Raw genomic sequence first — 24676 nt, 5'->3', positions numbered from 1 at the left:
GCCACCCAGGTACCCCACCACAGATGAAGCTTTACTAGTTCTTTCCTAAGCTGTTATGAATTTTGTGAAGAATTGTGGGCACTTTCCTCTTGGAGGCACAACCCGTCTTTATAAATTATTCCCTTGGTGTCTCTCCATAGAGTGTAACTTCCTGGAGGCCAGCTCTTGTACTCACAGCAGGTGACAGAGCTCTTACAGTAACCAGCACATAGTAATCACTCAGTGAGGGATTTTTCTGAACAAGTCGGTGAATCAAAGTTCTAAAAGAATCTTCACTTGACACAAATACGAACTGGATGAAGAATACCAGAGTCATAATTATATACAGTAAAACCTTGGTTTGTGAGCATAATTCGTTCTGGAAACATACCTGTAACCCAAAGCACTTGTATATCAAAGCGGATTTCAAGAACCATTGGCTCAGTTACAATCATGTAACGTTCGGTGTCACATACTACTCGTATGGCAAGACATCACTAGTATCTCAAGTTAAAATTTACTAGAAATGTTTGATCACCTTGCAGATCACTTGCACAACAGGTCACTTGCAGTCCAAGGTTTTACTGCATCTCCTATTTCTATGCTCCATACTTCATGTCATGTTTAAGGATGCCCTTTCACCACCACCCCGGGTTTCAGCCAAGACCTGTGTGAGTCTCTGTGATGTGAAGGACTGGAATTGAAAGTCTCTGAAGAAAACACTTGCCCTTCACAAATGCATACTGTTGACCAGAAACCATAGCATACGTTCTATGTCATTATTTGTTTTTAAGTTACAACTGTGACAGAAGCCAGAGCAAATGCTTGGAAAGAAATCTGTACCATTTTACTGTTTCCTAATCCTGAGACGAGAAAGGTCTTTCTTCATTTAAAACCAATCAAATAGAAACCAGGCAGTGGAGGAATAATATGAAAAGATCAAGAACAGTACAGTAGAAATACTGTAGGGTTAAAGATCCAGAGGACATTTTTCCTCTGAGATATTTCAGATACTTCATAGAAGAAAAACATTAAATGTATGCTTAATGTCTCCAAAGAAAGAACCAGTGAACTGTGACCAATAGACTGACATAAAATTATCAGAATCAAAACTGCTAAAATAAAAATTCCATTGGAAGAAATAACAGATTTGACAACGCAAGTTATCCAACAATGATTCACAGAGGAAGCAGGCAACACTCCCAGAATGTCAAAAAGGTTAGAAAATTATGGAAGGAAAAATAACACATGGAAGACAGTATGCAGAGATGTAAATCCTAAGTCATGTGTTCCAATAGATCAAGTCAAAGCATATGCATTAGAGACAATAAAAAAAGGTTTAATGGAAGCAAGTATTCAGGTATGCAAAGAGATCTGTATGTAATTGTAGACTTGAAAGGCTACAGTGTTTCTTTCGTTAGAGGAGAGAATATATTAACATTAGCTAGGATGCTGGACCCAGGAATATTTTTTAGCAAAGATTTTTAAAGGATTTAGGCAAGATTTTCAGAAGTCAAGAACTTTTATACTGAAAACTGGCACAGGGATATTCAAGAGAAGATTTCTAGTAGGCATCAAAGTATTTAGTTGGCCTGGAATACTTTTATGCTTAGCCTATGAGTAGACTTTGAAAACAAGTGTCCAAAATTTCCCCAGCCAAGTGTAAAGCTACAGGTGTCACAAAGCCAGATTCACCTACAGGTATGTTTCGGTATGCTGGCACAATGTTAAAATCAAAGAGAGTCTGAATATTTTGGGGTGTGATACATTCTCCAGTTTGCCACAGTCCCGCTTCCCCCTTTTGTTTAACTCCTAGCCTGCTTTATCTGTGTACGCAACATAAAAAATAAAAATGTACAGGGTAGAATCCTTAGCGTACCAACATATAAGGGAAGGTGCAGGCAGCATTTGAGAGTATAGAATATGAGTAGCTGGAAATGAAGGAGTGCTTTCAAAAGATACATAAAACATACAAAGAAGGCCATCAATTGAGTATATGTGGGATTCAAGATTAAATTGGGAATCTCCTGTTTCCTGTTACTCTTCCATGTTTATTATTCTGGTCTATCACCACTTAGGATTTGAATACAGAGAATGATATATTCAAGTGTAGTCTATTGATTTTGTTTATTATAATGATGATACATGGCCTCAGTTAAAGGGAAAATAAGCATTCAAAGGTGATCAAGTATTCCTTTGGAATACAACCTTTCAAGTGGCTACATCTGAATTGGTCAGTTTGTGGGGAGCTATTGTGTTATAAGCTTTTCTTTTCTTTTTTTTTTTTTAAATGTTTATTTAATTTTGAGAGAGAGACAGAGTGTGAGCAGGGGAGGATGAGAGAGAGAGGGAGACACAGAATCTGAAGCAGGCTCCACGCTCTGAGCTGTCAGCACAGAGCCCGACGCGGGGCTCGAACTCACGAACTGTGAGATCATGACCTGAGCTGAAGTCGGACACTTAACCAAATGAGCCACTCAGGCGCCCCAAGCTTGTCAAGTACTGTGATATGAAACAATTCCTCACAGGCATTTTATACTTTCTATACTCCTTTACTTTGATCAGTGGTATTTATATTCATTGGTGGGCTTAAAAATAAATACTTAGTGTCAGCCAGATTTAGCTAAAGCAGTAGCTGAAGTAAAGGGGAAAATTAACGTCCCTTCAGATTGTGTAGTATGATAAAAAATTATGACTATAGTTGTTTAAACAAATTTTCCAATTGAAACTTAAAATTGCTGGTGTAACTGGGCTAAATTAAATTATTTGGTAAGCCACAGTTCCATGGAAGAATGTAAGGCACATAGCCTTCCTTGAAATTTAAGACAGTCATTCCTGTATCCAGTGTGCTACTTAATGTTAACATATCCTCTCCTCTAACTACCTGATGACGATATCCTACAATTTTTCTAATCAGATACTAAGTATTCTTTAAAAGCCAACTCAAGTACTACTTTCTCTTGAAGACTTCCTTGCTTTTTCTAGGAAGCAAATGGTATTTCCTTCCTGTGTATGTTCTAAACAAGTTGTTACTCATAATCTGGTTTTATACCTTACCCTACAGCATTTGTATACAGGGACAGTATTTTCTAATTAAACTTTTAGTAACTTGAGGTAAGGATCTTATTCAGTTTCTCTCTAGCAATAGTAATAATTTGGAGTAATTGTTGAGATAATGAAAATGTTGAGATAATGTTTGGGTAGGTGTTTATGTGTTTCGATACTCCTATTACTTGCATAGCATTTGTAAGGACATGTTTACTTTTTAAAGTGCTGCTCTGGGGCGCCTGGGTGGCTCGGTCGGTTAAGCGTCTGACTTCGGCTCAGGTCATGATCTCACGGTCCGTGAGTTCGAGCCCCGCATCGGGCTCTGTGCTGACAGCTCAGAGCCTGGAGCCTGTTTCAGATTCTGTGTCTCCCTCTCTCTCTGCTCCTCCCCTGTTCATGCTCTGTCTCTCTCTGTCTCAAAAATAAATAAACGTTAAAAAAAAAAAAAAAAAAAAATTAAAGTGCTGCTCTAGGGGCGCCTGGGTGGCTCAGTCGGTTAAGCGTCCGACTTCGGCTCAGGTCATGATCTCACGGTCCGTGAGTTCGAGCCCTGCGTCGGGCTCTGTGCTGACAGCTCAGAGCCTGGAGCCCGTTTCAGATTCTGTGTCTCCCTCTCTCTCTGACCCTCCTGCATTCATGCTCTGTCTCTCTCTGTCTCAAAAATAAATAAACGTTAAAAAAAAATTTTTTTTAAAGTGCTGCTCTATTTGCATAGTAGTTGAGAAATCTCCCACAAGCATGGCAGAAGTGAAAATGTTTGTTTTGTGTCAAGGTTGGTGGAAACAAGTTAAGAGGGGAATGGCAAAGCTGGCCTTGACTGTGGACATTGTTTTCTCATCCTCTCTCATCCACCCCTTCCTCTCTTGGTCCCTGAAACAGTCATGAGGACTAAGAGTAATGTCAGCACAATGTAGTTTCCCCCATGTGGAAAACTGATTCACAATGGGAATGAATAGCGGAGTTAGAGTATTGTTTGCAGTTACTACAAGTGCCATAAGAATCATGATTTTTGGTTCCACGTCTGGGCAGATCTGATATGCTAAGTGACTGTGAATCTCCGTGAAACGTGAAATCAGGCTTACTGTATTTACTCTCTCAGACTAAAGTTCTGTCTGATTCTGCATATAATTAGGAGAAATAATAGTTTTTGAATTTCATTTCCAAAGAGGTGATAGCATTAAAATGGGTATTTTTTCGATGTGGGATTGTTTTTTAACTTTTTACCAGGAACAGAAAAATAAATACATAGAAGACAGAATAGTATAATACCTCCATAATCATTATCATCTATTATTTGCTTAACTATTTTATGGTAAATTAGAGATAGGACATTTCACTCCAAGGTACTTCGTTTGCAACTGCTTTCTCCCCTTTTCATGATGACAAAGGACACATGTATAATCACTGTACACACTGATGCACAGAGGAGATAGTAGAGTGTGGTAGGTAAGAGGTTGTATCCTGGAGTGCCACTTCTTGGGTTTGAATCCCAGCTCTGCCAGTTTCTACCTGGGTGGTATTGGCGGTCATATCATCTCTCTGTGTTTCACTCTCTTGGCCTGTAAAATAAAGGTAATAGAATATCTACTTCACCCAGTTACTGTGAAAGTTAGTTAACACATACAAAGCATGTAGAATTTTCCCATCTTAAAGTAGGCAATCCAGGAATGCTAATGAGTAGGATTTTTAAAAACTAATAATTATTAATATGATTGTAATAAAGTCAAGGTTTATTTGAAATGATTGTAGCTCTAAGTGGAGCCTGTTTGTATGTATGTATTTGTTCACTAGTATTTGTGTAAAATATGTAAGACAGTGCACAAGAAAATAAAATTCAGAGTAGAATCTTTAAAAAAAAACATTTATTTATTTTATTTTTTTGGAGGGGGGGGAAGCATGCTTCTGCATGTAAGTGGGGGAGGGGCAGAGGGAGAGGGAGGAAAGAATCTTATGCACACTCCATGCAAACCAGAGAGCCTTGTGAGGGGTTTGATCTCACAACGCTGACATCATGAGCTGAGCTGAAGTCAAGAGTCAGAAACTTAACTGACTGGGTCACCCAGGTGCCCCTCAAAAAACCTTTAAAAAATGTGAACACAGTGCAGAAATTTGTCTTCATCTCATTGTAGGTTTGTTACAACCAGATTTGAAAGGAAAATTAAATGTCAAAAATATTTTTTACAAGACTACAAATGCAACAATTTTTTAGGAAATTTCACATTCATGTTCTCCTTACATTTGAAATTTATTGAGGTTCTTAGTTTAGGTATTAGAGACATCTGTCCCAACAAATTCTTAAATTCCCTGAAGGTTAGTGCAGCAGATTCCCCGGAAGGCTTGAGTTGTACCAGCAAGCTGCAATTTTCTTAATTCCCAGAGCAAGTAAAAAGAAGGCAGATCATTACAAACCCTTATTAACCTAATTCCAAGATCTATGTTTTTGACTAAAATCCAAATGAAGTAAGTTCAAACCAAAATTCCCAAGTCGACAAATTGAGTTGATTTATTTGCTACATTTCATTGTATTGATCATGTTAAAAATCTGACCTGTCTGCGACATTTGTCTAGTCTCCTGAGTTCCCTTGCATATTTATGTTGCTATTTATTTTCTTAGAATCTTGTCTCCATTAAAATTAATTCCAACAGAATGTGCTATCTAAATGTCATTTTAAAAGTCCAGTCTTGCATGATTTTATTCTATTGTAGACAGATAAATGTGATTCTAGAATGAGCTAGTAGAGGTATGCATTAAACAGCAAGGAAATCTATTCTGATTATTAAAGAAAGAATCAAAGTCTAGGTTTCTTTTCTAACCTTTTTTACACTATCTTGTAATATGCAGCCTTTATATGGGGCTCTGTAAATGAATGACATCAAATCCTCAAATAGGTGATGGCATAGAAATAGAATATTAATTACCTCTGTATAGTTATTGGTTTGGTCAGAATTACCATTTTTGTGTGTGAATCTAAAATAAATGGTTTAAATATTTTGGATGCTATATGTTGGATTATAAAAATACTCAAATATATATACATATTCTTTTTTTTAACTTTTTAATGTTTATTTTATTTTTGAGAGAGAGTGACAGAGCATGAGCAGGGGAGGGGCAGAGAGAGGGGGAGACACAGGATCCAAACTCAGCACAGGCTCTGAGCTCTCAGCACAGAGCCTGATACGGGGCTTGAACTCATGAACCATGAGATCATGACCTGAGCCCAAGTTGGTGCTTAACCCTCTGAGCCACCCAGTGGCTTATTCTATATGCTTATTCTATACTAGGCACTAAATGCTTTATATACAATGTATCATTTAAAGTTCACATTAGTCCATGGTGGCACATACTATTATTGTAATAATTTTCAGTTAAGACAAATACAGTTTAATGAGCTTAAGACCCTTGCCCTGTGTCAAACACATGGTATCTGATCGTGCACAGAATTGAATGTCACGTCGTTGGTATGATCCATAGCAAGACCCGTGAGTCACTGTGCTGTGTCATCCTGCCTGTACCCTGGGCACCTGGAAGGGATAGAAGTCCTGTGATGCAGCTGTTAAAAGTCAAGACTTAAGGCTAAGATTTTTTGAGAGTTTTGATTTAAAATTTTAATTTATTGTGGCTATTCATTATTTTGCCTATATTTAATTATCCTGACAATTGTTAAACTCTGGTGATTTGCAGTAGGTAAAATAAAGCCTCTATGATTGAAAAGATAGGTAGACTTAGCATCCTAAATCTTTACTGATCTGATCCATGATCCCCAGTGATATTTATCTCAGATACCTTAAAAGTATGCATGCACCACTGAGTGAAATATAGCCACATTAAGATTCATTGGGGAAAAAAACGTGAACCTGGTAAAAACGTAGATTAGATTAGGTTCCATTTCTTGTAAGGATTCTGCCTTTTGGTTTTTGAAGCTTTCAAATTTTTTTTTGCATCTCTTTTGACAGTTTTCTAATGCTTTGTGCTGGTGGGCATATGCTCCTTTTGCAAGGATAGTTTAAACATCGCTTCTCAGTTTTCATGGAGTAGTGGCATGTATAACTCTTTCAGATTCCATATCCAGTCCTTTCTTTTCAGAAGCATTGCATGGTGCATTTGTTTAGAACTCAATGATATTCGTTGAGTTTGGAAAATTCACTGGCATGATGTGGGTGTTTTATAGTTATCCAGCATAAAACATAGTGATCTTCATATGTAAGATACCATTTCATAATCTCTTAGAAGAGAAAAATACCCTATCAGCCTTTTCCCCAATTTGTTATTTTTATATATAAATATATATATTTTTTTAAGATAAAACGCTTTATTTAAATATATACATACATACATATACAGTAGTATTTATTACATGCCTTTCTAATTCTGGTGATTTGAAAATTTCATATTACACATGGCATTTAAAGCAGCCCCAACACTTCTTGTGATCACACTTACCTGGATTGGGATTCTAATAGCTCTCATTCTTCCTTGTGCCAGGTCCTGGGACAGGTGGTTTACATGCATTCATCCTTCATGCAAACTAAAAATGCATCAGTCTTGTTTTGAGGATGTTTTCAGATTTATATTTTAACTTTTTTTGAATGTTTTGGTAATTTTCATCAGCAAGCAACCTCAATGCATTTTATTTAAGGAATGTCTAGTTTTGCATTTAAAATGTAATTGCGGTGGGGGGGGGCACCTGGGTGGATCAGTCTGTCGAGCATCCTACTCCTAGTTTCCACTCGAGTCATGATGTCACAGTTCGTGAGTTTGAGCCCCGCATCGGGCTGGTGGTGCAGAGCCCGCTTGGGATTCTCTCTCTCTCCCTCTTTGCCCTTTCTTCACTCTCTCTCTCTCTGTTTCTCTCAAAATAAATAAAAACTTTAAAAAGTGTGTTTAAAATGTAATTTGAGGGCACCTGTGTGGCTTAGTAAATTAAGCATCAGACTTTGGCTCAGATCATTTCATGGTTCATGAGTTCCGGCCCTGCATCTGGCTCCATGCTGCCAGCACACTGGAGCGTTCTCTCTCCACCCGCCCCCCTCAAATAAATAAAATAAACTTCTAAAATGTCATGTAATAAGCAAGTTATTGCAGTGATCGATAACCCTTTTTGAGTTAATTCAGTTCACTTTTATGTGTTTCATTTCTCATTCATATTTGCTTTTGACTCGCTGTCCTAGTTACAAAATGTATATACATAGATAGTCCCACACTGGGCTGTGCACTGATGGTGTGAAGTCAGCTTAGGATTCTCTCCGTCTTCCTCTCTCTGTCCCTCCCCGACTTGTGTTTTCTCTGTCGCAAAATAAATAAACTTAAAAAAAAAAAAGAAAGAACTAGAATTGTTTCTTTAGTGTTCTCTTGATGACTAATGTTACCAATTTGCTTTTGATTTTAACTTCATAACATTCTTTATTAACGTATTTAATAAATTACCCCTGAAGAATTAATGCTATCGTCTTTCTGCACGGTAGAGCGAAGGAATTGTGACTTTTTAACTACCTGGAGAAATCTTTTGAATTCCTTTAAAAAAAATCTCTTATTTCTTCATCAAACGTAGCATGAAAAGCTAAAGTCATATGTTTCTGCAAGGACAATATGGCCGTTTATTCAATTCATAATTTAAAATTTTTATTCTTTTTGTTGTTAGGATTCAGTAAAACAAAGTTACAGTATTAAATTGAAGTCTCTGCTGTGTAATTCAGCGTCTGTCCTCCAACTCCCACTTCCTTTCTAACACTAGGCATTCCCTCAGTACTTCCCTGAATCATATCATCTTCAAGGAAAAAATAGCAATGTAAACCAATTAACTTAGGAGACGCAACAGTGTTCTTACAGCCACTGTAACTGGATTCATTATTTAATATTCAGCCTGACCTTACAACCTGACCACAGCAATTAAGTCTGGATGAGGCTCGGCACCTTTTCTCTCTATTCATTATTCATTAATTGGGCATGCTCAGCTGGCAGCTGCTCTGCCGAATCTCCAGTTCTAATTGCTGCAAATGATTGACTAAAAAGGAGGCTTTCCTCTGAAGGGTCAGAACAGGTAACCAGCCTTAACTAATGCAGCACCCCAGAAGGCTTAGATTCCAGGGGTGAGCTAGTGGTCACATAGACTTTTCAGATGTAGTGACCAAGAGAGTCTATTTTAAATATAATATATGCATGGTCGTTATTTATGTTGAATGATGATGCCATGCCTAAAGGCGTGTATCCAAGATTTTATCAGAGAGTGGGATTACCAGTGAAACTTAAAAAAAAAAAAAAAAAAAAATCTGAAATCCATAACGGCTACATTGTCAAAGTTGCAGATCCCTGGTGTAAATAGTATCTATGATATAGTTGTGAAAAAGAAGAGGATGTGTTTAGAGGCAGAAATTTTAAAATACATACTGGAGAACTATACACCAGGCTATAGTCTCTAGGTATTAAAAATTTGTTGGGGCGCCTGGGTGGCTCAGTCGGTTAAGCATCCGACTTTGGCTCAGGTCATGATCTCGCGGTCCGTGAGTTTGAGCCCCGCGTCGGGCTCTGTGCTGACCGATCAGAGCCTGGAGCCTGTTTCAGATTCTGTGTCTCCCTCTCTCTCTGCCCCTCCCCCGTTCATGCTCTGTCTCTCTCTGTCTCAAAAATAAATAAACGTTAAAAAAAAATTAAAAAAAAAATTGTATCATTACACCAAACACCATTCATTTAACTGTTTCTTTTCATTAGTGAGATAGAAATACCAATCGGGGTACTTCTGTAGAAAGTCTCTATAGAGAGTCTCAGTAAACCATTCTTACTATGAACTAACTTTGTCACAGTGTTGTTGAACACAAAACATAACTGAGAGCAGGGGGAATTAAACCTGGCCACACTATGACTGTGAACGAAGTTTCTGGTTGAGAATGTTCAGTTGAATTGTGACAAAGTGGTTCATGTAGTTTCTACTGCAGTTTAGGTAAACTGTACACACTTTTAATTTCTGAGCATTTTGCTATCAGTAGAATTTTTAAAGTTTTCAGTTACTAACAAAACATTAAAAACAGATATTTTAGTATATGAGTACATTTGAGATATGTTAAATATTCAAGAGCCTCCTAGACTTACCATTTTGACTTTCCAAATTAACTTTGTTGATATGTGCTGCTTGTAAAATTGAATGGCCTACCCATCCAACATTTGCCTGTACTTTGGTCTCTGAGTGATCTAATCTATTATTCAATAACTGAAATTGTATTGAGATGACTAGTATGACAAACATACTTCTCATGTTTCACTTATGTGTTCTAATAAATGCATTCGAATTCCTTTAGAATAGACCTGGTTAGTTTCTTGTACACATTTATATGGGGTGGTCTGGAGAATTTGGGAGGAAAAATACTGGAAAGAGAAATGCTTATTTTTTTCTCTTGTGTGTTCTGTTAAACAAGGAAATCTTAATTCCGGGGGGGAAAATTTGTTTGAAATTTTTCATTAACACATTAAACAATACATGTTAAGTAGCTTTTCTCCAGATTGCTTTCCTCAGTCACTTTTTTTGTGTCTAAAATTTGCTGTATTTTCCATTATACCATATAATGCCATTATATATCAAGATAGGCAAAGACATAGCTTATGATGGGATCATCATAAGTTACAGTGATATCATAACTTTAGGGAAATAAATGAGTTGTGTTTAGAAATTAATATTCTTATGAAATTATTTGAGTTTATGGAAACCATAAAGGGGAGAACCACAGAGAGCAGCCATATTATTTTTTTCTTGATGTACTTAGCAACTGTGCATTAAAACTCGTCCAGGTACATGATTATACAAGTTGAAAAGTACATGATTTTTTTTTGAGAACTACATATTGTTTTAAAATTATCCCGAAAAGCTCTGTGTATGGTGATTTTAACATGCGAGGATCTCCATAAAGTGTATTTAAAATTTATTATTTTTAAGTGTGAGAGGATTCAGAAGAAATATAAGCAACTTTTACTTTAGTAAGATAATCATGTAATGCTTAGTAGCACTCTACAAAGGACTTAAAACAAAAATTAATGTTCTGTTTTATTACAAATGCAGTGCATGTTCATTGTATTGTTAGAAAACAAGAGAACAGAAACATGGATATAGTCATATTGCATAACTACAAAACCACTGAAGTGCTTTTAACATTTACTATGTACTCATCCATTCATTTCTCCCTCTACCTCTCTTTCTCTCAAAATAATAGACCTTTTCTCCCTTCTTTTTTCTTAACATTTACTTTTTAAGTGTAAAATCATCTTTAAACGTACACTGTTTATATGTGTATTCCCAATGTAATTACTCTCTTATATTACTTAACAATATAAAATTGTATCTGTGACAGTTATTATCACATTTTGCTATTGTTGATCACTGAACTTATTTGTAGTTTAGATACTAAATGACATTTCTATGAACATTAATATCAATAAATCCTGTCCTCCAGTCTGCCAACAGATATGTCTCAAATGACTGAATGAAATACTTGCACACATATATTCCCAGCCCTAATTCACACAGGTAGTTCATTATCCATCTGTCTATTATCTATCATCTGGTCCTTCTACTCTTCATATATTTCTAGTAAAACTCGCTAGAAATAGATGTAAATGAAATTTCTGGGAAAGATAGGCTTATGAAAAATCATGTGTTATTTTCAAAAACTATAGAAATGGGACTATAATTTTTTCAGGTCTGAAAATAACTGTAGTTTCTTTAGCTTGAGGGATCTGAATTTAAGAAAGAGAATATTAGAATCAGCTGAGAGATTCTTTCAAAGGACATCCTCCTCATGTAATCAACATCTTTATTGGTGGGGCCTGAGTTTCCCCAAGGTGATTCTGATGTGCCCAATGAAATTAGCACAACACCTGTAGCCCAACATCACTTATTTAGAAGTCAGAAAACTGAAGGCCAAGGGATGGTGAGTGGCTCAAGTCCAAGAGGTTATTAATGCAAGCGGAATAGAGCCGAATCTCTAGGCCACCATGGTTCCCAATAGGCTTTTCGATGGCATTTTGTAAGTATGTTCTTTGTAAGTGGTATTATATGGAAAAAAATCTCAGGGTTGCATACATTTGGGAACGCTGGGTTAATCTCTGGAGTGAGGCCTCTCTCAAGAGTCTTTGATGATGTGCCAGTGAGGTTAGTACTCTCTTACTGGAACAACATTTCGCTAACTTAAGTCCGCATGGCACTGACCCCTAGAGTATCTTGAGGGATTAGTGTCTTTCGAAATGTCTTCTGACAAGTATTACTCCCCTACTACCATTTCCATTCCTCTCATGAAACTGTGTTCTACATGGAGGGTAAAAAAATAGGTGTTTGTTAATATGCTTATTACTAATCAACCCTAAGTTTTTCATGAGTAGGTTCCAAATAAAAATGCCTAATTGCAACTGTTGATATTTTAAGCAGGGGAGCCCCAATTTTAGCAAGTAACAGAATCACCTGGAGGGTTTGTTACCCTGAAGATTGCTCAGCCCCTCCCTGGCTCATTACGTCTGGGGTGGGGCCCGAGAGCACACATTTTGAAAAATTTCAGCGGCTATTGCTGCTGCTTCTCCAAGGACCATACTCTGAGAAACCATTGCTTTAAAATAAATGTTGAGATTTCTCAGAATATTTTCAGGGGAGAAAAATAGCCATGTCATTTGTTCGCTGGTGTCCTCTTTACCTTCATCCTCTTATTGAAAATCATTTGTTTTAATGTGCCCCCTTTCACAAGTCAGTAGCTCTCAGGAGCCGACAATGGAGTGTGAATTTTCACATGTGTTAAAATCCATGGTTGAATCTAAGGCCAAATCTCAGTTATCCTTTTCATTCTTTATAACCATTGCAATGAAGGCTGGTATGTTAGGTTCAGAACTCGCTTTGCTCTATGGTTTCTATTTTCCTTATGTTTCTTCTCTCTCCTTTCGTCATTCTACACATACCTACCCTTCTTGTAGAAAAGGGTATGATCAATGATTCCTGTATGAAAGTATTTTGCCAATTTTTAGACTTGAAGCACTTCTCTTATTTTTTTATATTCCATTTGCTTATGGGGTAGTTATTAATCATGGCTTTTGCGTAAATAAAAACAGTGATGAGTTCCCAAATATTTTTGTCAATGACAGATTTTTGTCAATGACAGATTTCTGTAAAATCCATCAGAATACTCCATCACAGTATTCACATGTGCACTTACACGTACATACATAGTCATAACTAAAACACAAGTTTCACAACATAGTTCTTCATTGTAATATATACAGTGTACTTGTATATATAGTTTAAACGCTTCCCTTAAAAAAATGGTTTGTTGTAAAGTTGGTCCTAACCAACTTGAACGTTCATTTTAAAAATATTTTGGTTTATAGTACTTGTGAAATTGATTTCATTACCTAATGATAGATTGGACTGGGAGCTTTGGGCCCCAATTTTTTTAAAGACCGTATTGTTCATATGTATGTCTAAATATTTCCAGTGTTGAGAAAAAAAATTACACCTGTGTTTGTTAAAGTATCTCATACTAATGTGTTATTTGGTCATGTACATGTTCAAACCTGGATGGAAAGTTTGATACAGTTAGTTCTTTCTAAACCTGCTGACTTGATGTTGTTGGTACTTTCTACCAGGCTTCTTAGGGAATTTTCTGGTCATCCAATTAAGTCTTTTGTTGATTCTTTGCATCACTGCAGTGTGCGGCCAAAAAGAATCAAATGTGATTTGTTTTCATTTTGAGGAGATTACCTTTGGAATATGGAATACAGACTCTACTACTGAGTTGAAAATAGAAGTCCGAACTTAATTTAAAAACGGGGAAGTGTCTAAAACAACTATATTTGACCTGGAAAAAAAAATCTAATGCAATTAACAAAAACAGCAACAAAAAATGTTAGAGAGATACATTTTGGATAAATGAGTGAAATTCTCAGTTTCCTGCCAGGGGAGGGCAATAAGGTAATTCAGTATCAAAAGCCTAGTTTGAGTAGAGAGAAAATTAATCTTCAAACTTAAATTTCTATGGGTTTTTCTTGCATCATTATCGATTGGACTTTACCTCCTACCTCAGGAGACAAAATGGTTGTAGTTAGGATTTAATTGTGCTTAGTTATAACAGATCTTTTCTAGTATACTTTATTTTTAAAACAAAAATTGATTGAACTGGAAAACCTGCAAAAATAAGGGAACATGATATAAAAGAATCCTTCATTGCTCCCTTTTTTGCAGATGTTTACCATAAGTTGTCAAACCAAGAATTACCCTCAACTGCATGATATAAATTTAGTAGCATAGACCATGAACTATATATCAATGGGTAATATTAATTCAGTTATATTTAAAGGAATTTATCCTGTTCTGTAAATGCACATTTTAATACGTACTGCATGTGAAAAAGCCCTGGTCCCCTCAGGATGATCCTGAGTGACTCCAACATTGAGGAAATGAGAGAAGTTATATTTTAATGTGAATAATATAAAGACAATGCTAATGTTAATACCTGAATATAATATGTGTGTCTCATGTCAGCATGGTACTATGTTTTACTTACTTTTGCAACATTTTTTTCCAGCTGGATTCTTTTTATTGTGATGTATTTGACATATAATGTATCAGTTTCAGGTGTACAACACAATTATTTGTATTTGTATGTATTGCAAAATGAGTACAACATTATGTCTGTGAGTTAGATGTCATCATGGTACTCTATTTTGAAATATTCCTATAGATGTCTTTTTTTGGAAGATGATACTTTTGACAAATGAAGACCTGAATGTGAGAGTATTTGTTATCTTAAGTTTAATATTCTTTTTATTGTCTATCTTTTCTGGTATAGCCTGAAAAAAATGAGAGTGAGCCAGGCAGCCAAAGGATAAAACCTGTTTTTATTGACGATGCTAATTTTGGACGACAGATATCCTATCAACATGCAGCGGTCCATATCCCCACTGACATCTATGAGGGCTGTAAGTAAAAGAACTTGAACAACTCTTGGAATACCATGCTCTTGTCTGTCCTTTGTATCTCCTGTTTGGGGGAGAAAAGGAACAAATTTTGTTGAGATGTCTTTGAAGAGTCCGTGGTAAACTCTCTGTGAAAGAAGAAATGGGGTGTCCATTAGCAGTTTACGTTCAGAGAGCTGCACTATGTGAATATTTGTAGGAGAGTATGCATCCAGTGGGCATGTCCTTCTGCTTTGGTTGAATAGGTCATTGTGCCTTCCCAGGGGCCATGAAAACTGAAAACTAATAAATCTATTTTCTTAAAAATACAAACTATATAGCACAAGTGTGCACAAATACAAATATACCTGGACAAACTGTAAAGGGAGATAGTGATACATTTTAGACCTGGCAGTTCTCATCACATCGTGTGTGTGTGTGTGTGTGTGTGTGTGTGTGTGTGTGTGTGTCTCCCTTACCCTAGGATATAGGTAAAAAATATCTCCCTCTCAGTACATGGTGGGCTCAAGATGAAAAGAAATGCTAGGGAAAGACTAATGATAATAGAGAACCGGGAAATGGAAGACTTGCTTGAGAAAGCTTCCCCGAGAGAAAGGCAGGGCAGTAAGTTGCTTAGGAAAACACAGGGTAGGACGCTTGTACCCTGTATTAATAAGGGCAGAGCCTGAGTGAGAATGCTGACTACAAATCCTGCCAAGTACAATCTGTATCTCTGAGGACCACCCATGACCCAGAAGGCGGGGCCTTTGTTCACTCCTAGTTCTGTTCCTCCATGTTCACCATTCTCTAACCAGTTTGTATTCTGCCTTCCCACATAAGTAAGTAGTAAGAAGAAAGGACCATTTGAGATTTTTAAAGCTGTGTTTCTTCTATTACCCTTTATTACAGAGGCTATAGACTGAATTGGGTATCCAGAACTCTCTGGGTTCCGGCCAGATGGCCTAGTTCAAAGCTAAATTTTTGCAGTTTTTTTTTTTTTTTTTCCTTTGTAAATCCTTTAAATTTCAGAGCATTTTCTCACCTGTAAAATAGGGTAAAATGACTAAACTGATTTGAGGATAAAGTAAGTTCATACACTTGTTTTCATAATAGTGCCAACCTAGTAGTATAGTAAGTGATATGTAAATGTTTCTTGTTACTGTTTATTACAATTCAAGTTTATTTAAGCAGAGCGAATTAAGTACAGGGATTAATAATATAAGTTATAACTTATACTTTGGATTTCCTGTGAGATTATTGTTTAGAAGGGCATTTTAAATGCATGTAAGGTTCTTTTTGTAACATAAATTCCAACTTGATCAGATTATTCACTCTGTTTTTAATTTTTAAAGTACATATTGTTCCTATCAGTTGTTTGAAGATATTAAATGTATGACTTCTCTCTATTGATCATAGAAACAGAATTGTCTAGGTAGTTTCTGTTGTTACATGAGAATTAAACATAATCAGACTCCCTTACAATCCAGCACTATTAATTCCAAGTCCTTTTAGGAATTACCTGGGATTTAGGTTCACATATTTTTTTTTAACTTCAACCATTATGTACTTTGTAAAAATAGTTTTCTAACTGTGTGCTTTTTAAAAGAAATATCTTGATCTTTGCAACTGTATTTTTGTTATTTTTTATTTTTTATTTTTTTTATGTTTTACTGTATTTTTGAGAGGTGGGGAGGAGCAGAGAGAGAGAGACACAGAATGCAAGGCAGACTCCAGGCTCTGAGCTGTCAGCACGGAGCCCGATGTGGGGCTCGAACTCACAAACCCTGAGATCTTGATCCGAGTCAAAGTCGGACACTTAACCGACTGAGCCACCCAGGTGCCCCATGACTGTATTTTGTAACTATTACAACTATTTAGACAGTACTTAGCTATATGATTGTGTTTCCCATTTTTAAAAAAATTACTTCATCTACCTTATTTCAAATTTTTCATCACCTATTGTTTGTTGGGTATGCCAACAAAATAATCTTACTTTAAGATTATATCTTTCTATTGAATTCATATTAGAAGAACACACTGGCTGGATATAGAACTTTTGAGTCACAATATTTTTCTGTTAGTTGTCTGTGGATATCATGGCACTATTTTTTTTGACCTGTATTACTGTGTTGAAGAAACTTGAGGCCAACTTGAGTGTTTTCAGTTTGGTAGAAAGCTTTCCTGATTGTGTTTCTATTTTGTTGTCTCCTATTTGGGGATTGCCTTCCTTATTCCTGAAAATCATTATCCATACCAAGAAGATACTCAAAGTCAGTGATTTTGTTTTTAATAATCTTTGTAACACTTTAAAATATATATTAAATGAAAAACTTGCATGTGAAAGAAATGAATGCAAACACTACTATGACTGAAACAAATATGACATGAATAGAACCCTGCCTACTTAATTCCTTTTGGTCTGAAGGGAAGGTCTTCTTTTTGTCCAGTTTCAGTAGTCAAGAGGGATTCTCTGAGCAAGTTCATAGATTGCTGCCATTCCCAAAGGAAAGAAAAATAAGGTTAACAGCATTGTGGTTTTAATCTCACGTGGATCTAGCAGTTTGGGGAAGTGGGATGCGTATTTTGGGGAACTTTGTCTCACTGCTGATTCTATCCACTTCCCCCACGTTTGGTATGGTAGCCAGAGCCACTGGTCTGTTGCACAGCTCTTTGCAGTACATGGGCACCCTGGGCTAGTATAAGCTGGGAAGAGGAGGGCTTGAGCATACTTACTGATGTGCATGGCACAGGAGATGCCTCTATATGGCCTGGAACTTACTTCCTGCTCTGGATGACACATGAGATACCATTTCAGATCCAGTATGGCATAGACTCACTATACCCCACTGAGTACTCAGTGGCTTTCTCATCCCATTTGCCATCCCTTCATATATAGAAAATGAGGCTCTTCATACTTTCTCCCACTTATATTCCTATGAAGCAGTCCATTTTTTTCCACTCTGTAGAAAACTTCTTTGCAGTTCAGATGGTCTAATAGGGATTATCGAGAATTCCTCAAATTGTTCATTAAATACTCAAGGAAGGATATTGGTACTTTATACATTTTTAAAACAGTTTTTTTTCCCCTCTAAAAATCGTATGCCATGGTGGCAAATTTTAATAAAGCATACTTATTTAACATACAAAATAGAAGTCGCCAGCACTCACACCTCTTGTAGCCAATCATAATTAACAGTTTGGGGCCATAGTCCTATTGAATACCTTGAAATGAAGAAACAAATCATCCAAATGAGATTTTCCACTTTACTTTTCAACTTGCTTTTTCTTCAACTTAGAGACTCTTGTTATACTATTAGAAGGCTGAAGACAAGAGAAAGCTTTCTCTTCAGGAGATTACCCAGAAAAATAAAGACAAAGTGACTTTGCTTAGTTTTTCAATGAGGTGATCTTTAAGAAATACGTGAAAAATATTTTTATCATTTTTCCATAGATAATTAGCACCTAATTCACCTGTCTAGTAAATTACCTTATGCATGCATTTTGTGAACAGGGGTCCAAGGACTCCACAGTTGCGTTGGCCTGGTTAAATACTAACAACCTATTTTTTGTTTGTTTGTTTTTTTGAGTTTAGTAGTTGGTTGATTCCATGCTTCCCTTTTAAAATGTATTCTCTAATTTATTTACTGTAACTTTGTTAATTTTGAAGAAGGGGACCCTGAAGCACTCTTGAATGAAAGGTCATATTATTAAGAATGGGATCAGACTTCAAATAAAGTCTAATTCCAATCTTTATATTTTTAACTACTATGATAAATGAAATTCCTGATATTTTACTTTTGAGTTAATTTTAACTTTGTTACTTTGGGAGTAAGAATTGGGAGACAGAATTGTCCATTGGAGTTAAGATAATACGCTTTGCATGATAATCTTTATTTTCTTACTCTTCTATTTGAAATTTTGTTTTGTTTTGTTTTAGTTGAAGTCACATAGTTTAAGTCTTCATCTCTTATATACTGGAACAGACATGAAAAATGACACAAAGGTTAACCATAATTTTTTTAAGAATACCGTGACATGGTACACCGTTTTTTGTTTTGTTTTTAGTATTCTACCAAAGAGGTTTTAATTTTATTCATGTTTTCCTTTCCCATTTAGAATGAACTATTTGTACACATCTGTAGAAGATTATTTTAATTAGTCTCAGGGAATAAAACATACTTTGATTTTGAAAATAAGATAAAATATTTAAATAGGTGTTTTCAGAAATCCTAAGACCTATTTTGGAATATGTCATAATTAAAAAAAAAAAAAAAGAAGAAGCTCTGTCTTGCATTATTTGGTTAGTCTCATTTATCTTAATATTGGCTTCTCCTCCTTTGCTGAAATCTCATCAGGAAGATGCTGACCTTGCCTGGCCTGTAGTCTTTTAAAATTCATATCCCATGTTATGAACTGTGTGAGTAAATGACACAGGAGTAAAATCAGAAATGTCAACAAGATCTTGAAAATTTAATAATTACTGGGACTCTTCATGCAGCTCATCAGAACCTATCAGATTCACAGGATTGTCCTAGGTTTCTGAATTTAATAAATGTGAAAGCTTACTTTAATTGAAGGCTTAGCTGAAGGAAACAGCCACTTCTTTTACTAAGACAGTTGTGTGACTATATTCTCATAAGGAATCTTCTGTTCTAATTTCTCAAAGGCAATTACTTTTTAAAGTCCCAGGAATTGAAATGTGATTATCTTTGCTCATTGATATATTTAAAGTTTTAGAGTGGTACATTTAATTAGAACCATATCTGAAAGTGTTCACTTTTGAGAATTTCACTGGTTGGTACTTAGATTTTAGAGGGCATTGAAACCATACTTGATTTTCAGATCTAATTTATCTGTTGGGCTGGTAAAAACACAAACATAGAAACTAGGAAAAGAAGGACTATTTAGACAATGTGGTTTTAATCACAAAAATTTATTAATTTTTTAAATCATTTTAGATGCAAGTATAGGGAATGTCTTCGTAGGATGCTCGATAGTCATTTATCAATAGAAATTCATATTTATTTATAAAATTATTACGGTTCTAAAAGACTATCCAATAACAGGAAACATAGTAACCACCAAGATGCATAACATTTTCAGGCAGTACATACTTTTGTCCTAACCTTACGTTGTCATGTAAGCAAAGAAATTACTTCCATTTTAGGAATTGAAAAATAAAGTTTTATCACTAAGGAGTATCCATTTTGATAAAAGAAGACACAATTTTAAGGAATTGTGTTGCCTTTTAAAGTCTCCTATGCTTTACTAATTATACTTCCTTTAAATTGAACTGCTTACAATGACTAATAATGGCATTGTAATGTATCTTTTTTAAAATATTGACAGAGAGTGAGTGAGTGAGTGAGTGTGTGTTTGTGTGTGTTGGGGAAGGGCAGAGAGAGAGAGAATCTCAAGCAGGCTCCCCACTATCAGTGCAGAGCCGGATGCAGGGCTCGAACTCATGAACTGTTAGTTCATGACCTGTGCCGAAATCAAGAGTTGGACACTTAACTGACTGAGTGACACACGCTCCCTGCAATTTATCTTGATGTTGATTTCTTTTATCTTTCAAAATATAGTTGCAGTATCTCAAATGATGCCAATATAAACATTGGAGGAAAAAGGTATCCTCCCTTTGCTGATAATTGTAGAACTAGCTTTTCACAATCTCTTACAAATCTTGACAACTAATCCCTGCCAAATATGGAGATTATGTAATTATAGAATGCTGATTAATAGTTTACATTGAATAGTTTACATTGTTTTAAACTGTTTTATAGATTTAGAAAGTTAATATTTTAATAGATTGGTATCCTCGGAATAAATAAGGCTGTCTGACTTCACAGCTCTGAGGGTTGTAAAGATGATACATCCCACAACCCAAAAATATTCATAGAAAAATGACTATAATACTGTAATATAATATAAAATAAGAAAGAAAATACAAAACAAAAAGAAAGATAAATTAACCTGCACTTTGAAAACCTTCGTGGCTGGTGTGAGGGAAACAAAAGAGAGGAGGCTTGTTGGAAAGTTGTAGGACGACTTACACTATAATGGAATCACTGCTATGTTTTGGCTCAATGGAATCTTTTCTGCATGGGGCCATTGTATATGCTCACATGGATGGTGATTACAGTAGGGTATTAATGAACTCTTGTCATATACTGTATTCAATGTAACTGGCAATAAGGCAGCAGAGGAAAAGGTCTCTTATCTGTAGGCAGCCTGACCTAGAATGAAGCGAAACATTCATAAGCTTATTTTGGTATGGAAAAGCCAAGTGCTGTCTATAGGTGCTTTGAAGTGACAAAAAAATACATTAGGGTCAGTTGTGGGCACCTTCCAATGTTGTAAAACATCACTGATTTCTGCCCCACCCCCACAGCCTGAACATGAGAGATGATCACCCACAATCCTGCAGCGAGAGAGAGAGAGAGAGAGAGAGAAAGAGAGAGAGAGACAGAGAATCAGTTGTGATCATATGACGTTTGGCAAGACATTGCCGTATTGCATTGATACATTGCAAGACATCACTCTTTCATCAAGTTAAAATTTATTATACACGTTTGTTCATCTTGCAGAATACTCACAGAACAAGATACTCTCAATCCAAGTTTTTACAAATAAAGTTTACTTATTTGTTTTGAAAGAGAAGGAGAGAGTGAGCTGGGGAGGGGCACAGAGGGGGGCGGAGAGAGAGAGAGAGAGAGAGAGAATTATAAGCAGGCTCCACACTATCAGTGCAGAGCCTGATGTGGGGCTTGAACTCACTAACTGCAAGATCATGACCTCAGCCAAAATTGAGTCAGACACTTAAATGAATGAGCCATCCAGGCACCCCTATAACAAAGTATTATAAAGTGTAAGAAAATGGATGGTGGTGACCCACATGGAGTCAGTGGTAGGCTAATTATAGAATAAATTGGAAACCTATTCAAGTTTCTGGCCAAAGATAATACTTCAGGCTGTATCATTTCTATAAAACTTTTGAGGAATAAATGCTTGGAAGTTTAAAAAAGGTTACTAGAACACATTAATATATGAAAAGAGTATTAAACCATGTGACTGCTTATACAAAATAAAAATTGCACAAAAAAGAAGTAAAAAAAAAAAAGATAATAGTACAGTCTCATGAATAATGTTACATTCAAAAGAAAACATTTACCAAGTAGTGATGAAGAATAATGCATGATGACAAAATACATGGCTTAGATGTTTGATAGTGTTATATAATATATCAATTGATGCATATTAAGCATTCCATAAAGTCTTAGGCCTTTATTTGTTTATCAATCTGTCTATTTATTTATTTATTTATTTATTTATAATTTTGAAAGAGTGCGAATGGGGGAGAGATAATGAGGGGACAGAAGATCCGAAGCACTGTGCTGACAGCAGTGAGCCCACCTTGGGGCTCACACTCACAAATGGTGAGATCACAACCTGAGCCAAAGTTGGATGCTCGACCACCTGAGCCACCCAGGTGCCCCTTAGGCCTATTTTTATTAAAATGTAATCAAAATACCACTGCCAGCACCAAAAATTCTCCACATACTAGACATGGAAGTTATTTTCATAATTTTCCAAAACCTATCAACTAGAAGGTCATAGCAGACATCAGTATATTATTAGTCTCTTTTAAGTTAAGAATAAAGTTGGGATTGGATGCCTGTCATCTTGGCTGCTATACAACATGACATTGGAGAGTGCACTCACCTCAGACAAGAATTGGAGATAAGCTATAAATACTGGAAGTATACAGTCAAAATTGTGTAAGAATTTTAAGGGAAGGAACTTAAAAGCTTTTGAGGAAATGAAGTCTTATTTTAGTAAGAAGGCTATTTATAATATAGATAATAGTAAGTCATTTCTTGATTATTAGCAATAATAAGAAAATATTATGAGAACTCTATCATACTCCATATAAGACCATTAAAAATTTTAGATTATATCTGAAATCTAGACAATAAACATGAGAATATTTTTCAGCATATTCTTTCCAAAAAGAATGTACTTTCTATTAACATCCCATTATTTTTTCCAAGCTCATAATTTTTTTAGTGATTATTGTAATTGACTCAGATTTTATACGGTTGGTGATTTTGATGATTATTCTCATTTAATCTAATTATTTTATATTAGTAGAAAAAAGAGTTTGGGGGTGCCTGGGTGGCTCAGTTAAGCATCCGATTTTGGCTCAGGTCATTCTCTCAGGGTTCATGAGTTTGAACCCTGCATCAGGCTCTGTGCTGACAGCTCAGAGCCTGGAGCCTGCTACAGATTCTGTGTCTCCTGTCTGCCCCTCACCTATTTATGCGCGCTCGTTCTCGCTCTCTTTCTCAAAAAATAAATAAATAAATAAGCATTAAAATCATTAAAAAATGGTCTTAACCTTCAAATACCAGAATTCTAAACACTATGTGTAATCATGGGTAAGTGTAAAGTAAGCATTCATTTCACTGAGCTTCAGTTGTGATTCATGGACAAGAATACAGAGACTAAGAGAAGTGGATGCCTACCATTGAATTACTTGTTCAAATTCTTCTTCTCAAAACAAATTAATATACTTCACTTGGTTATGGTGGGAATTATATGTGGTAAATAATGTTAGGAGTCTGTCAAATAGGAAATGCTTCCATATTCCTATGTTTAATATCCCAAAAGAGCAAAGTAATACAAAGCTGAATACAAAGGTATCATTTTTTTAGGGATTCAAATTATTAACATATGTTATCACTCTAAAGTATATCAGATTTAAGTTTTTATGATTAAAAATAATTTTAAGTTAATATTTTAACTGTTAGAATCAATAATCACATATTAGAGATCAAAACAAGCTTTCAATTAATTAGTCTAAATTTTGTAGGATGGTAACTCATTCGTGTTAAAATTTCTGGTTAGTTTACCATGACCTGACTTGAGAGCATCCATATTGACCGTCCCCACCAAGATGAGATTTCTCAATGCACCCTAGTGCTCTGGTGATTAAGGACTGTAGAGAAATTACCATCACTTCTAATCTGTTGGGGGTTTTTTTCAGAGTTACTGCTTCAGAGGTGGTATTTATCACAAATTTAAATTTGTGTAAAGATAAAATAATACACAATGTTTTTAGCAGTAATACGTGGTTTATGTTTTGTTTTAGCTAATTCATAAATATACATAATAATGTGTATATTAACGTAAAATGTATTTTTTCCTGCAATTCTGGAGGTTGCATCATTCCATACTCCAGAGTTGTGTGTTGAAAGACTACAAAAGTAAATGTTTTGAAAGAGCGGTCAGTAAAATGTTACTATGGTCATAATATAAATAAGTAGCTTTTGTTCCTTCTTCTAAAATGTTCTTTCTCAGTCATGGAATCAGAAATCTGATAAGGATACCTCTAAAAAATATATTTCATTTTGTAACAAAGAAAACATCCATTGTAAAAAAGAAAAAAAAAAAAAAGATTAGCTTAGATAATTAGCCTTGGTCCTCATTAGGAGTAGAGCTTTGAAATCGTAAGTACTCCTTAAAAAAGACTTTTTGAGGACATGCCTGAAGTACAAAATGTAGATTTCAGGATAGGGTAATTTGATCATATTTAATAAGTATGTCATAAGGAGACTCAGTTCCTTTCAGGTAGAGTTTGTACTCTATTGCCTTTTTCTCATGGTGTTTCTGAAATACATGTCTTTCATAGATAGTGATATAGTATTCAGTTTTCTCTTGGCAAAATGTAAA

General features: G+C 35.6%; 1 protein-coding gene across 7 annotated transcripts in view; it reads left to right on the top strand.

The window, feature by feature from the left end:
* Window positions 1–24676, top strand: part of CACNA2D1 (calcium voltage-gated channel auxiliary subunit alpha2delta 1) — a 498274-nt gene that overhangs the window by 304927 nt on the left and 168671 nt on the right. For all 7 annotated transcript variants that reach the window (XM_053897405.1, XM_053897403.1, XM_053897402.1 and 4 more), the window contains exon 6: window positions 14839–14968. In XM_053897405.1, the coding sequence (XP_053753380.1) occupies window positions 14839–14968 (130 nt within the window). The remainder of the gene's footprint in view (window positions 1–14838; window positions 14969–24676) is intronic.

Source organism: Panthera pardus, unplaced genomic scaffold (assembly GCF_024362965.1).
Source record: "Panthera pardus isolate Hobbes unplaced genomic scaffold, ASM2436296v1 HiC_scaffold_8, whole genome shotgun sequence".
NCBI lineage: Eukaryota > Metazoa > Chordata > Mammalia > Carnivora > Felidae > Panthera > Panthera pardus.
The sequence above is the reverse complement of the archived record's forward strand: the minus strand, read 5'-3'. Positions and strand labels throughout refer to the sequence as shown.